General features: G+C 47.2%; 1 protein-coding gene across 6 annotated transcripts in view; it reads right to left on the bottom strand.

The window, feature by feature from the left end:
- The window catches only part of SEPTIN11 (septin 11), a 226,176-nt gene that overhangs the window by 32,547 nt on the left and 177,633 nt on the right, over positions 1–15,996 (bottom strand). For all 6 annotated transcript variants that reach the window (XM_063919644.1, XM_063919639.1, XM_063919650.1 and 3 more), the window contains exons 8-9: positions 2,668–2,800; positions 2,242–2,429 (exon numbers count right to left, since the gene is read on the bottom strand). In XM_063919644.1, the coding sequence (XP_063775714.1) occupies positions 2,242–2,429; positions 2,668–2,800 (321 nt within the window). The remainder of the gene's footprint in view (positions 1–2,241; positions 2,430–2,667; positions 2,801–15,996) is intronic.

Consider the following 15,996-nt stretch of genomic DNA (forward strand, 5'->3'; position numbering starts at 1 on the left):
TACTGGTTATTTGGAAATACACACATGTCGTGAAACATGCACCTTCTACAATAATCTGTGGGGATCGTTTTTACTGGGGAGTGCACTCAACTGCACGCATTTCCCCTGGCCAACCATTATGGCTAGTATTGAAGCTTGTATAAGAAGGGGTTTAAGAAGCTTATTTATCCTCTCCCAGCAGCCCCAAGATTAATATGCCATTGATAAACATGGAACTTGCCTACCTCAGCCTCCTCCTCTCTTTAAATGGATTGCAGAAAATGGATAGCGCAGAGGACACCAACACTTACTGTATCTCACATACTGTACAGAGTATGAACCTTCATGAACCTTCATATGGTCTATGAAGGCAGACTGTCTTCTTGTTGGCTTGTCCATTGGTTTTTTTACTTTATTTTCAATGGCTGTGTTAGGATAGTTGTTTAGATAGTTAATTGACTAGCAGGACAAAGGATCTAGACTTGTGTCCTATACCATGACTGTATTTTAAAAAAAAAATTATTTCAAGTTTGAATAAATAGAAACTATTGATTGTAAGGAAAAAAAAAAAAAAAAAAAGAACTTGCCCCCTATTGTCTGGTTATATTGTGCGTAATAACTATGTAATGTATATGCAGGTGAGGTGGGACAAATTATCTAGAAAATTACGATTCTTCTCCCCCACATAAATACTTGAAAAGGTACAATGTAAAAAGAAATTTAAAAAAAGACAGGTTATCTGTACATAAAAAGATCGATATGCTTATCATATCATACATCATAATATAAAAATACTAGCTTTTTATTTTGGGCTTGAGAAGGCCTTTCGTACTAAAGTAAGGCGACAAAAATGGTCTTCTCCTACAGCTGAATGGAAACTTGCACTGCCAGTGGCAGATTAAAACCCTCATGGCCCTGGGTGGTACTCCTGATATAAGCCTACCTCCTTCAGTACCTACCTCATTCTATTCGCTTGATAACTTGCTTCCAGATATTTCACCAATTATTATTTAGACCCCTGGGATAACAGTAACACATAGCGCTAGCAATGTACAAGTCAGCAACTAGCATCAATGCGATGCTAACTAACTGACAAACTGTTCAATTACTGTACATTAAAAGTCTATAGCAAAAAGTACACTTAATTAAACTTAGAAATATGCAGTGAACAAATTTGACCTCCCCCCTTCCCCTATGGCAGTGGTTCACAAACTTTTTCCATGGCACCCTAAATCAGAATTTTTGTTTTCATGGCACCCCTAAGCCAAAAGTTTCTTATTGAGAAATTCAGAATAAAATATGAAATGGAGTAAACTGTGTTTATATATCACCCCTAGGTTCAGTTATGTGGTGAGGGACAGCATTCACTTCTGTTTGTCCACAGCACTGGTTTTGCCTATTACATTAACCGTTAATAATTTGCATTGGTCCTGGACCACCAACTCAGAACAACCCTGCATGTACCCCAAGGCACCCCAGGGTGCTTAGGCACACAGTTTGAGAACCACTGCCATACAGCAATGGCTTTGTACTACCTTCCCCACTGCCATATACTGATTCACCAATGCATGCTACTCCGTTACAGAACAGTGCACCTGTGTGACAAGTTTCAATTGTAGCTCTGAGGATGTCAATCACCTCAGTCGCACAGGAAGACCAGACAAATAGTGAGTAACCATGCTACATAAAACATTGGGTCATTTCTCATTGTAAGGGGTGATGATTAAGCAAAAAATTTAGTGTCTTCTGGGACAACTTTAAAACTAATCATGACAAATATTACCTCTAGATATAAAATAGAAATTACCCAAGACCACTGGAATCCTAAATAAAATTAGACCAAAATGTAAATATTAAAGAGATCTCTAAAATACTTTCCACAAATGTAACCTCACACAGCATTGAACATTTCCCACTTACGTGTCTATATAACGATGCTCAGTGGATCTGGACATTAGTGCCTAACAGCATTATGTACATCATGAATGCTAAATACTGGCACTATAGGATTCAGGTTACCTAGAGACACAATTGATTTGGCTTGTGCTTCTAGCTCTGACGCTGCCTCTTTCTGGTTAGATCACATTTGTGGTGCTCAGAATATCACCCACATTTTTAGATTTTATTTTATTAAAGAAGGTATAAAAATGAGTAAATAGATAAAGACCAGTTTCCCATTATGACGATGAGGAGATGGCGGGTAGCAACATTCATACCAAAGCCAATGGTTGAGATGGTGAGAAGTCACACAAGCCTGCTTACTTTTTCTTGTCCTTGTCCTTCTTAGTTGTCTGGGAGCCAGCTTGTTGGGCCTGGGACTGCAGTAGCTGTGTGGCTGCTTTCTTTTTCTGGAACATGTTCACTTCTTCCTCGATCTCCTTCTTCTTGTCTTCCAGCTTCTTCTTCTCCTCTTGGTGAGTTCGCTTCAGGAGATCAAACTTTTCATGGAGCTAATGCGAAATTAGTAGAAGCTCATTAAAAGACTTTTATGTATTTGTCCACACATTGATACAGAATATGAATAAAACTGCAATTGTTGACTCTAATCTTCCCATTTATCAATTAATGTTGATGAAATTTGTGCATTCACTTTACTGATTAACAGTTGTAATAGTAGTAAAAAATGATTTTATTTTTTTTAAACCTAAATAAAAATGTATTAACACACAGAGACCGGATAGTTCTTACTTCTTTTTCAGCCTCTTTAAGTTCAGCTTCCTTTTCTTTTACTCTCATGACAAACATTTGTCTCATTTCTTCCTCCTTCTTCTGTAGTTCTCCAAGGAACTCATTCCTCTTGGCTTCATACGTTTCCTGGAGACTGGTAACAGAAAGAGCAAACATTTCATAAGACTGGATTGCTTTATAACTGGGGATGTTGTGGGACAAGACTCCTTTTATAAACCTTAAATTAACCTTATGAATGAATGAATGAATTCAATAATAAACAAATAAATAAATAAATAAATAAATAAATAGGTATAGCTGATTGAGAAATAGCTGATTTTCCAGACATAATATAATATTCATAATGATAATAAAATAATAATAATAATCATAATAAGCAGACAACTAAGCAGTCACTGAATAACTTAGCCCAGCTCGAGAGAGGAGACAGAGAAGGAATAGTGAAATCTTTTGGGTTCTTCTCTGAAGAAAGATTATGGGTACAATGAGGCACCATAATGACATAATCCCAGACAATATAAACCACTTTCACAAATGTCTGCAGAAAACGTTCATCCAAAGAGCAAGTAAAGCTGGTTTTGGGTATTAATATGTCAAAGCCCGAGTCTTAAGGTGCATACACACGGAGAGATATAACTGAGAGATTTTGACTACATAGTCAAAATCGCTCAGAAAGTTAGTGCATATCTCTCCATGTGTACACAGCCAGCGATAGCGATGCGCGTCCCCGCCAGGTCGCTATCGCTGCTAAAAATAGACTGTGCAGGCAAGTCAATTTTGGCTATGTCGCTGGGAAAGAAAAAGCACCCCCTTGCTTAAATGAGTTGGCCAAAATCGCCCATAGCCAAAATCGCTGGAAAAGTTAGTCAGAATCTCTGGTAAAGTTAGTCAAAATCTCCTACTGCCAGTTCAAGGGAAATCGCTCAGTCAAAATCTCTCATAGTCAAAATCTCTCCGTGTGTATGCACCTTTAGGGTGTGTACACACGGTGAGATCCCGCTATGTTCGATTTTGACTGAGATTTCCCTTGAACTCCACCAGAGCCCAGATAGCACAGATTTTTACTATCTGTGCTTGAGATTTTGTCTATGTACGATTTTGACTAAGTGCCAATTTTGACTATACTTTGTACACTAGTCAAGATTGACTTGCCGGCATAGTCTATCTAGCCTTACGATACCGACCCTACGGGAGCGCGCATCGGGATAGAATCTGTATCGCAAGCTGCTTAGCACCATGAGATATGCACTAACTTTTCATAAGATTTTGACTATATAGTCAAAATCTCACAGATTTATCTCACCGTGTGTACACACCATTACTGAGCTACATAATAATCTCATATGACTTGATTTGTTTGTACTCAACTACAATCTAGCATTCTATTTGTTATGTAGTTTACAAAAAACAGAGCCTTACAAAACACACACACACTTAGGATGGGGCTGCTGCTTTATCTTCCAGTACTGGTTAGTGGGGCATCACCACTGCAACACTCATTTTACCTTGCTACTCCCATAGCAGTGCACAGGGCATTGGGCCTAATTCAGACCGGATTGTAGCCGTGCAAAATTTTGCACGACTACGATCAGCCACCGTGACACGCAGGGGAACGCTCGGCACAGGGCTAGTCCGCCCCACATGTCTGGCCCTCCCCCAGCCACACAGGTACAAAAGCATCGCACGGCGGCGATGCTTTTGTACCTGAAGAGTAGCTCCCTACTAGCGCAGCTCCTGAGCTCTGGCAGGGAGCTACCCGTCGCTCTCCAGGTCGCAGTGGCTGCGTGCGACGTCACGCCTGTGTTGCCCGGACCGCGCCCCCAAAACGGCGGCCCAAAATGCTGCTGGCTCGCCCCCTCCCGCCCAGCAAACGCCAATTAGGCAGAGGCAATCCCTGGGCAGAGATGCCGATCACATCTCTGGCAAGCCCCGGCGCATGCACAGTTCAGACCAGAATACCCGCTGTGCAAAAACGCACAGCAGCGATCAGGTCTGAATTAGGTCCATAGAGAGCGTGCAGCCAGCGCTAGCCACTCATCAGCTCCTGCAAAACAGGGAGATGCAGGGATGAAGCAGTGCTCTCGCCGCTTTGCTGCTGCTGGCTGCCGCTGCGTCTGTCACACTGTGGCAGACGCCAGCAGCGTGAAGTCCAGCTCCGGCTCGGTTTCTCCGGCTCCCTCCTCCTCAGAGCCGGCCCGACCTATACGCCGGGTACGCGGCTGAATTAGGCGCAACAGTGAGGAGGGTTCCGCGCAACCATGGAGAAAAGCCAATCGGGGACCCGCCCCAATCAGGCGGGTGGCGCCACATTTGAAATAGCCGCTGACTGTACCAGTACTGAAGAACTCTGACGCACTGCAACATCTGATTATACTGCAGCAGTGGCAGTGGATGCTTGCTGCAGTTACAGTATAAGTCAGTGGTTACCAGCTGGAGCCATCTGAGCTCCCCACACAGCCAGCATTGAGGACCCAACCAGGAGCTGAGGCTCATAGAGCACTACAGATGGCAATCTCACCGCACTGCAACATAGCGGCAGTGCGCCCGCTCCTACTGCGGTGTAACTGGCCACATACGGGGAAACTGGCCAGTTACACCCTCCCCCCCGCAGCTTAACCCTACTCCACCCCCCCCCCCCCCACCCCCCGCAGCCTAACCCTCCACCCCCCCGCAGCCTAACCGTTCTGTGTGGTACGACTACTGTGGGCGTTCTGTGTGGCACGACTACTGTGGGCGTTCTGTGTATGTTAAGAGACACTACTGTGGGTATTGTGTATAGGGAGCACTACTGTGTATCAGAATGTGCATTAGGTACACTACTATTTAGTGTAATATGAATCAGGGGCACTACATGTGGTATAATGTTATTAAGATTATGATACTGCGTGTGGCGTAATTTGAATTGAGGGTACTATTGTGCCCCTTCCATGTGAGACCACACCCCACTGGCACGCACCGTCCCTTTATTACGCATGGGAGGGCGCAAATGTATTGTTTGCAGGAGGGCGCCGAACACCGTAGCACCAGCCCTGCGTGCAGCCACATATTGAGAATTTTCAGAATTGCACTGGATCCTGAGTCCATTCCACTCATCTGATCCACACCACTAACAATAGTACATTAAACATTAATCATTCTACATACTGTTGCGTAAGCCTTGAATACCCCTATGCCATTCCAGGAATATTGTATGCATAGTAGAGCATAAGATCAGCAGCGAAAAAGGCATCTAGCAACTCTACAAACACTGCTGATAGTTCCTACTAAAAACCTCAACCAATAAGACTTTTGCTACCTTCATCCACCTTAAACGTGTTAGGTACACATCCCAACTGTACCGATTCTGCAGAGACAGTCTTCATTTGCAGACCTTACACATAAATGCATGTTACAGACAAGCAGATGCCTCTCAGCAGATTCCAGCGGAGCTTATCTTGCCATAAAAAAAAATGCTGTTCAACCGGGGATCCGGTCTCTAGGTCGATAGTAACTAGGTCGACAGGTCAAAAGGTCGACATGAGTTTTTCACAAATTTTTTTCTTTTTTTTTTTTACATTTTCATACTTAACAATCCACGCGGACTACAATTGGGAATAGTAACCTGTGCTGAGTGCAGCGGAGCAAGGCACCTTGCCCGAAGCATGGTGAGCGAAGCGAGCCATGTGAGGGGACACGGTGCACTAACTGGGGTTCCCAGTCACTGTACGGAGAAAACGACCCCCCAAAAAAACATTAAAAACTCATGTCGACCTAGACCATGTCGACCTAGAGACCCTGTCAACCTAGAGACCCTGTCAACCTAGAGACCCTGTCAACCAATAGTGGTCGACCTAGTTATTGTCAACCTTCCATACCACACCCGTTCAACCGAACTGTCAAAGCCATTATTTGTCTGTTATCAATGATTAGCAAATTTAAATAATTTAACCCTACTGCCTGATTATGGGAATCACAGAAATCCCAGGATCCAAATCTTCCTCCACTCAAAATAGATTCTCAAGACTACAGTATAAGAGTGTGTGCATTTACATATGCATAATAGATACATACAGTAGATTCTAATTCATGTAGTAATATTAGTAGCAGAGAAAGGGTTTAGTCTTGCATACTGTTCCCCATATGTGACTTAACAAGCTGGGCCTATATACCATTCCAGGACTAATATGGCCAGATGTGGCCTCAGGCATGCAGGAAGTCAGTCAGAAATTCCTTAAATGCTTGAAAGACATATCTGAATACTATTGTGGTAAAACATATAAAGCTGCTGTTCGTGTAAGCATAGAAGCTATCATCTGATCTGCTACTGGCTCAGCTGACAGGACTGTATGGCAAAGAAGAGTTACAGATTGCTTTTTTATATACAACTTAGGCTTCTAGAACTAACAAACCAACATGCCAGATTTTTTTCACATAGTGTTAAACAAACCAAATAGCACAAAAAAGGATTTACCGGTAGGTTATCAAAATCCTATTTTCTCATACGTCCTAGGAGGATGCTGGGGACGACATCAAGACCATGGGGTCTATACCAAAGCTCCAGTACGGGCGGGAGAGTGCGGATGACCCTGCAGCACCGATTGACCAAACTTTAGGTCCTCATCGGCCAAGGTGTCAAACTTGTAGAACTTAGCAAATGTGTTTGACCCTGACCAAGTAGCTGCTCGGCAAAGTTGTAATGCGAGACCCCCCGGGCAGCCACCCAGGATGAGCCCACCTTCCTAGTGGAGTGGGCCTTTACCGACGTCAGTAACGGCAATCCACCCGTAGTATGAGGTTGCTGAATGGTATTTCTAATCCAACCTGCAATAGTCTGCTTGGAAGCAGGACAGCCAATCTTCTTGTGATCATACAGGACAAACAGAGCCTCTGTTTTCTGTATACGAGCTGTTCTAGCAACATAGTTTTCAAAGCTCTAACCACATCTAGAGACTTTGAATCAGTGAATGTGTCAGTAACTACTGGCACCACAATAGGTTGGTTTATGTGAAAAGCAGAAACCACCTTTGGAAGAAAATGTTGGCGAGTTCGCGACTCTGCCCCATCTTCATGGAAAATCAGGTAAGGGCTTTTGTGAGACAAGGCCCCCAATTCCGACACCCGCCTAGCGGATGCCAATGCCAAAAGCATCACCACTTTCCAAGTGAGAAACTTCAACTCTATCTTTTGTAGAGGCTCAAACCAATCCGATTGAAGGAACTGCAATACCACGTTAAGGTCCCATGGTGCCACTGGAGGCACGAATGGAGGCTGGATGTGCAGAACCCCTTTCACGAAGGGCTGAACCTCTGGAAGAGAGGCCAATTGTTTTTGGAAGAACACTGACAAGGCCCAAATCTGGACCTTGATTGATCCCAATCGTAGGCCCGTCTCCACACCATCCTGCAAAAAATGGAGAAAACGTCCTAAGTGAAACTCTTCCGTAGGAGCTTTCTTGGATTCACACCAAGACACATATTTTCTCCAAATATGGTGGTAATGTTTTGACGTTACTCCCTTTCTGGCCTGAATAAGGGTGGGGATGACCTCCTTAGGAATACCCTTCCTGGCTAGGATACGGCGCTCAACAGCCATGCCGTTAAACGTAGCCGTGGTAAGTCTTGGTACACACAGGGCCCCTGCTGCAGCAGGTCCTCCCGAGGAGGAAGAGGCCGAGGATCTCCTATGAGTAACTGCTGAAGATCTGGGTACCAAGCCCTTCTTGGCCAGTCTGGGGCAATGAAGATTGCACGAACCCTTGTCTTTCTTATGATCCTGAGTACTTTTGGGATCAGCGGAAGTGGAGGAAAAACATACACTGACGGAAACACCCACTGGGTCACATGTGCATCCACTGCTAATGCTTGAGGGTCTCTCGACCTGGAACAGTATCTCTGAAGCTTCTTGTTGAGACGAGACGCCATCATGTCTATTTGAGGAACTCCCCAAAGACTTGTCACCTCTGCGAAGACTTCTTGGTGGAGGTCCCACTCTCCTGGATGGAGATCATGTCTGCTGAGGAAGTCTGCTTCCCAGTTGTCTACTCCCGGAATGAATATTGCCGACAGAGCTTGTAGATGTTTTTCTGCCAAGCGGAGGATTTTTGTCGCCTCTGCCATTGCCGTTTTGCTTTTCGTTCCGCCCTGCCTGTTTATGTATGCGACTGCTGTTACATTGTCCGCCTGGATCTGCACGGGATGGTCTTGAAGATGTACCGCTTGTTGAAGGCCATTCTAAATGGCTCTTCGCTCCAGAACGTTTATGTGAAGGCAGGCTTCCTGTTGTGACCAACGTCCCTGGAAGTTTTCTCCCTGAGAGACTGCTCCCCAGCCTCGGAGACTTGCATCCGTGGTTACTAGGACCCAGTCCTGAATCCCGAACCTGCGTCCCTCTAGCAGGTGAGAGCTGTGCAACCACCACAGAAGCGAAATCCTGGTTTTTGACGACAGGATTATCTTTCTGTGCATGTGTAGGTGTGACCCCGACCACTTGTCCAACAGGTCCCACTGGAATACTCTGGCATGGAACCTGCCAAACTGTATGGCCTCGTAGGCCGCCACCATCTTCCCCAACAACCGAATGCACTGATGGATCGACACACTTGATGGTTTCAATATCTGTTTTACCATTTTCTGGATTTCCAAAGCCTTTTCCCGCGGAAGAAATACTCTCTGAACTTCTGTGTCCAGAATCATCCTGAGGAAAGACAACCTTGTCGTCTGTTCCAACTGCGACTTTGGGTAATTTATGATCCACCCGTGTTGTTGGAGTATTGACAGGGAGAGGGATATGTTCTGCAATAACTGCTCCCTGTATGTCGCCTTTATCAGGAGGTCGTCCAGATAAGGGATTTTCTCTAACGTCCTAGTGGATGCTGGGGACTCCGTAAGGACCATGGGGAATAGACGGGCTCCGCAGGAGACAGGGCACTTTAAGAAAGAATTAGGATACTGGTGTGCACTGGCTCCTCCCTCTATGTCCCTCCTCCAGACCTCAGTTAGTGCTCGGACGAGCTGGGTGTACTTTAGTGAGCTCTCCTGAGCTTGCTAGATAGAAAGTATTTTGTTAGGATTTTTTATTTTCAGAGAGATCTGCTGGCAACAGACTCTCTGCTACGTGGGACTGAGGGGAGAGAAGCAGCCCTACTAACTGCGGATAGGTCGTGCTTCTTAGGCTACTGGACACCATTAGCTCCAGAGGGATCGAACACAGGAACGCACCCTTGGTCGTCCGATCCCGACCCCTCGCAGAGCCAGAAGCCGGCGTGAGAAGCAAGAAGACTTCAAAAGCGGCGGCAGAAGACTCTAGTCTTCATATGAGGTAGCGCACAGCACTGCAGCTGTGCGCCATTGCTCCCACATTGCACCCACACACTCCGGTCACTGTAGGGTGCAGGGCGCAGGGGGGGGGGGGGGGGGCGGCCTGGGCAGCAATTAGAGACCTCTTGGCACAGTGGGCATATATACAGTTGGGCACTGTATATATGCATGAGCCCCCGCCATTATTTTACACAAAATTGCGGGACAGAATCCCGCCGCTGAGGGGGCGGGGCTTCTTCGTCAGCACTCACCAGCGCCATTTTCTCTCCACAGCTCCGCTGAGAGGAAGCTCCCCAGGCTCTCCCCTGCAGAAGCACGATAGAAGAGGGTGAAAAGAGAGGGGGGGCACATAAATTTGGCGTAAAAAATAAGGATTTTACTCACCGGTAAATCTGTTTCTCGTAGTCCGTAGTGGATGCTGGGACTCCGTAAGGACCATGGGGAATAGCGGCTCCGCCGTAGACTGGGCACAACTAAAGAAAGCTTTAGGACTACCTGGTGTGCACTGGCTCCTCCCTCTATGACCCTCCTCCAGACCTCAGTTGGGATACTGTGCCCGGAAGAGCTGACACAATAAGGAAGGATTTTGAATCCCGGGTAAGACTCATACCAGCCACACCAATCACACCGTATAACTCGTGATACTATACCCAGTTAACAGTATGAACAATAACTGAGCCTCTCAACAGATGGCTCAACAATAACCCTTTAGTTAAACAATAACTATATACAAGTATTGCAGACAATCCGCACTTGGGATGGGCGCCCAGCATCCACTACGGACTACGAGAAATAGATTTACCGGTGAGTAAAATCTTATTTTCTCTGACGTCCTAAGTGGATGCTGGGATTCCGTAAGGACCATGGGGATTATACCAAAGCTCCCAAACGGGCGGGAGAGTGCGGATGACTCTGCAGCACCGAATGGGCAAACTCTAGGTCCTCCTCAGCCAGGGTGTCAAACTTGTAGAATTTAGCAAATGTGTTTGACCCCGACCAAGTAGCTGCTCGGCAAAGTTGTAGAGCCGAGACCCCTCGGGCAGCCGCCCAAGAAGAGCCCACCTTCCTCGTGGAATGGGCTTTCACTGATTTAGGATGCGGCAGTCCAGCCGCAGAATGTGCAAGCTGAATCGTACTACAGATCCAGCGAGCAATAGTCTGCTTTGAAGCAGGAGCACCCAGCTTGTTGGATGCATACAGGATAAACAACGAGTCAGTTTTCCTGACACTAGCTGTCCTGGAAACATAAATTTTCCGGGCCCTGACTACGTCCAACAACTTGGAAGCCTCCAAGTCTTTAGTAGCCGCAGGCACCACGATAGGTTGGTTCAAATGAAAGGCTGATACCACCTTAGGGAGAAACTGGGGACTAGTCCTCAATTCTGCCCTATCCATATGGAAAATCAGATAAGTGCTTTTACATGACAAAGCTGCCAATTCTGACACACGCCTAGCCGAAGCCAAGGCCAACAGCATGACCACTTTCCACGTGAGATATTTTAATTCCACGGTTTTAAGTGGCTCAAACCAATGTGACTTTAGGAAATCCAACACCACGTTGAGATCCCAAGGTGCCACTGGAGGCACAAAAGGGGGCTGAATATGCAGCACTCCCTTAACAAAAGTCTGAACTTCAGGTAGTGAAGCCAGTTCTCTCTGGAAGAAAATCGATAGAGCCGAAATCTGGACCTTTATGGAACCCAATTTTAGGCCCATAGTCACCCCTGACTGTAGGAAGTGCAGAAAACGGCCCAGCTGAAATTCCTCCGTTGGGGCCTTCCTGGCCTCACACCACGCAACATATTTTCGCCAAATGCGGTGATAATGGTTTGCGGTCACTTCTTTCCTAGCTTTAATCAGCGTAGGAATGACTTCCTCCGGATGCCATTTTCCTTCAGGATCCGGTGTTCAACCACCATGCCGTCAAACGCAGCCGCGGTAAGTCTTGGAACAGACAGGGCCCCTGCTGCAGCAGGTTCTGTCTGAGCGGCAGAGGCCATGGGTCCTCTGAGATCATTTCCTGAAGTTCCGGGTACCAAGCTCTTCTTGGCCAATCCGGAACAATGAGTATAGTTCATATTCCTCTTCTCCTTATTATCCTCAGTACCTTGGGTATGAGAGGAAGAGGAGGGAACACATAAACCGACCGGTACACCCACGGTGTCACTAGAGTGTCCACAGCTATCGCCTGAGGGTCTCTTGACCTGGCGCAATATTTTTCTAGCTTTTTGTTTAGGCGGGACGCCATCATGTCCACCTGTGGCCTTTCCCAACGGTTTACAATCAGTTGGAAGACTTCTGGATGAAGTCTTCACTCTCCCGGGTGGAGGTCGTGCCTGCTGAGGAAGTCTGCTTCCCAGTTGTCCACTCCCGGAATGAACACTGCCGACAGTGCTAACACGTGATTTTCCGCCCATCGGAGAATCCTTGTGGCTTCTGCCATCGCCATCCTGCTTCTTGTGCCGCCCTGTTGTTTTACATGGACGCCCGCCGTGATGTTGTCTGACTGGATCAGCATCGGCTGGTTTTGAAGCAGGGGTCTATCCTGACTTAGGGCATTGCGAATGGCCCTTAGTCCCAGAATATTTATGTGTAGGGAAGTCTCCTGACTTGACCATAGTCCTTGGAAGTTTCTTCCCTGTGTGACTGCCCCCCAGCCTCGAAGGCTGGCATCTGTGGTCACCATGACCCAGTCCTGTATGCCGAATTTGCGGCCCTCTAGAAGATGAGCACTCTGCAGCCACCACAACAGCGACACCCTGGCCCTTGGAGACAGGGTTATCAGCCGATGCATCTGAAGATGCGACCCGGACCACTTGTCCAACAGATTCCACTGGAAGATCCTTGCATGGAACCTGCCGAATGGAATTTCTTCGTAAGGAGCTACCATCTTTCCCAGGACTCGCGTGCATTGATGCACCGACACCTGTATTTGTATTAGGAGGTTTCTGACTAGAGATGACAACTCCTTGGCTTTCTCCTCCGGGAGAAACCCTTTTTCCTGTTCTGTGTCCAGAACCAAACCCAGGAACAGTAGACGCGTCTTAGGAACCAGCTGCGACTTTGGACTTATTCAGAATCCAGCCGTGCTGTTGTAGCACTTCCCGAGATAGTGCTACTCCGACGAACAACTGCTCCCTGGACCTCGCCTTTATAAGGAGATCGTCCAAGTACGGGACAATTATAACTCCCTTTTTTCGAAGGAGTATCATCATTTCGGCCATTACCTTGGTAAATACCCTCGGTGCCGGGGACAGACCAACGGCAACTTCTGGAATTGATAATGACAGTCCTGTACCACAATTTTGAGGTACTTCTGGTGAGGAGGGTAAATGGGGACATGCAGGTAAGCATCCTTGATGTCCAGTGATACCATGTAATCCCCTTCGTCCAGGCTTGCAATAACCGCCCTGAGCGATTCCATTTTGAACTTGAACCTTCGTATATAAGTGTTCAATGATTTCAATTTTAGAATGGGTCTCACCGAACAGTCTGGTTTCGGTACCACAAACATTGTGGAATAGTAACCCCGGCCTTGTTGAAGGAGGGGTACCTTGATTATCACCTGCTGGAAGTACAGCTTGTGAATTGCCGCCAGTACAACCTCCCCTCGAGGGCAGCAGGCAAGGCTGATTTGAGGTAACGGCGAGGGGGAGTCGCCTCAAACTCCAGCTTGTATCCCTGTGATACTACTTGCAGAATTTAGGGAGCCACCTGTGAGCGAGCCCACTGGTCGCTGAAGTTCCTGAGACGCGCCCCCACCGCACCTGGCTCCACCTGTGGAGCCCCAGCGGCATGCGGTGGACTCAGAGGAAGCGGGGGAAGATTTTTGATCCTGGGAACTGGCTGTCTGGTGCAGCTTTTTCCCTCTTCCCTTGTCTCTGTGCAGAAAGGAAGCGCCTTTGACCCGCTTGCTTTTCTGAAGCCGAAAGGACTGTATCTTATAATACGGTGCTTTCTTAGGCTGTGAGGAAACTTGGAGGTAAAGTTTTTTCCTTCCCAGCTGTTGTTGTGGATACGAGGTCCCAGAGACCATCCCCAAACAATTCCTCACCCTTATAAGGCAGAATCTTCATGTGCCTTCTAAAGTCAGCATCGCCTGTCCACTGCCGGGTCCCTAATACCCTCCTGGCAGAATGGACATTGCATTAATTCTGGATGCCAGCCGGCAAATATCCCTCTGTGCATCCCTCATATATAAGACGACGTCTTTAATATGCTCTATGTTAGCAAAATAGTATCCCTGTCCTGACAAGGTAATAGACCACGCTGCAGCAGCACTATCCATGCTGAGGCAATTGCAGGTCTCAGTATAGTACCTGAGTGTGTATATACAGACTTCAGGATAGCCTCCTGCTTTTTATCAGCAGGCTCCTTCAAAGTGGCCGTATCCTAAAACGGCAGTGCCACCTTTTTTGACAAAACATGTGAGCGCCGTATCCACCCTAGGGGATATCTCCCAACGTGACCTATCCTCTGGCGGGAAAGGGTACGCCATCAGTAACTTTTTAGAAATTACCAGTTTCTTATCGGGGGAACACACGCTTCTTCACACACTTCATTCACGCATCTGATGGGGGAACAAAACACTGGCTGCTTTTTCTCCCCAAACATAAAACCCCTTTTTTTGTGGTACCTGGGTTAATGTCAGAAATGTGTAACAAATTTTTCATTGCCGAGATCATGCAACGGATGTTCCTAGTGGATTGTGTATATGTCTCAACCTCGTCGACACTGGAGTCAGACTCCGTGTCGACATCTGTGTCTGCCATCTGAGGTAGCGGGCGTTTTTAAACCCCTGATGGCCTTTGAGACGCCTGGGCAGGCGCAGGCTGAGAAGCCGGCTGTCCCACAGCTGTTACGTCATCCAGCCTTTTATGTAAGGAGTTGACACTGTCGGTTAATACCTTCCACCCATCCATCCACTCTGGTGTCGGCCCAACCGGGGGCGACATCACATTTATCGGCATCTGCTCCGCCTCCACATAAGCCTCCTCATCAACCATGTCGACACAGCCGTACCGACACACCGCACACACACAGGGAATGCTCTGACTGAGGACAGGACCCCACAAAGTCCTTTGGGGAGACAGAGAGAGAGTATGCCAGCACACACCAGAGCGCTATATAATGCAGGGATTCACACTACCCACAGTGATTTTTCCCTTATAGCTGCTATAATACACAGATTTGCGCCTAAATTTAGTGCCCCCCCTCTCTTTTTAACCCTTTGAGCCTGAAAACTACAGGGGAGAGCCTGGGGAGCTGTCTTCCAACTGCACTGTGAAGAGAAAATGGCGCCAGTGTGCTGAGGGAGATAGCCCCGCCCCTTTTTCGGCGGGCTTCTCCCGCTTTTTTATGGATCTCTGGCAGGGGTATTTTTCACATATATAGCCTCTAGGACTATATATTGTGATTATTTTTCCAGCCAAGGTGTTAATATTGCTGCTCAGGGCGCCCCCCCCCCCCAGCGCCCTGCACCCATCAGTGACCGGAGTGTGAGGTGTGCATGAGGAGCAATGCTATGCGCTACCTTGTTGAAGACCGAAGTCTTCTGCCGCCGATTTTCAGGACCATCTTCTTGCTTCTGGCTCTGTAAGGGGGACGGCGGCACGGTTCCGGGACCGGACGATCGAGGTCGGACCCTGTGTTCGATCCCTCTGGAGCTAATGGTGTCCAGTAGCCTAAGAAGCCCAAGCTAGCTGCAAGCAGGTAGGTTCGCTTCTTCTCCCCTTAGTCCCTCGTAGCAGTGAGTCTGTTGCCAGCAGATCTCACTGAAAATAAAAAAAACTAAAATATTCTTTCTTTTCTAGGAGCTCAGGAGAGCCCCTAGTGTGCATCCAGCTCAGCCGGACACAAGATTCTAACTGAGGTCTGGAGGAGGGTCATAGAGGTAGGAGCCAGTGCACACCAGGTAGTCCTAAAGCTTTCTTTAGTTGTGCCGAGTCTCCTGCGAGCCGCTATTTCCCATGGTCCTTACGGAGTCCCAGCATCCACTTAGGACGTCAGAGAAACAATATATACAGCAGCTACT

The sequence above is a fragment of the Pseudophryne corroboree genome, chromosome 1 (assembly GCF_028390025.1).
Source record: "Pseudophryne corroboree isolate aPseCor3 chromosome 1, aPseCor3.hap2, whole genome shotgun sequence".
Lineage (NCBI taxonomy): Eukaryota > Metazoa > Chordata > Amphibia > Anura > Myobatrachidae > Pseudophryne > Pseudophryne corroboree.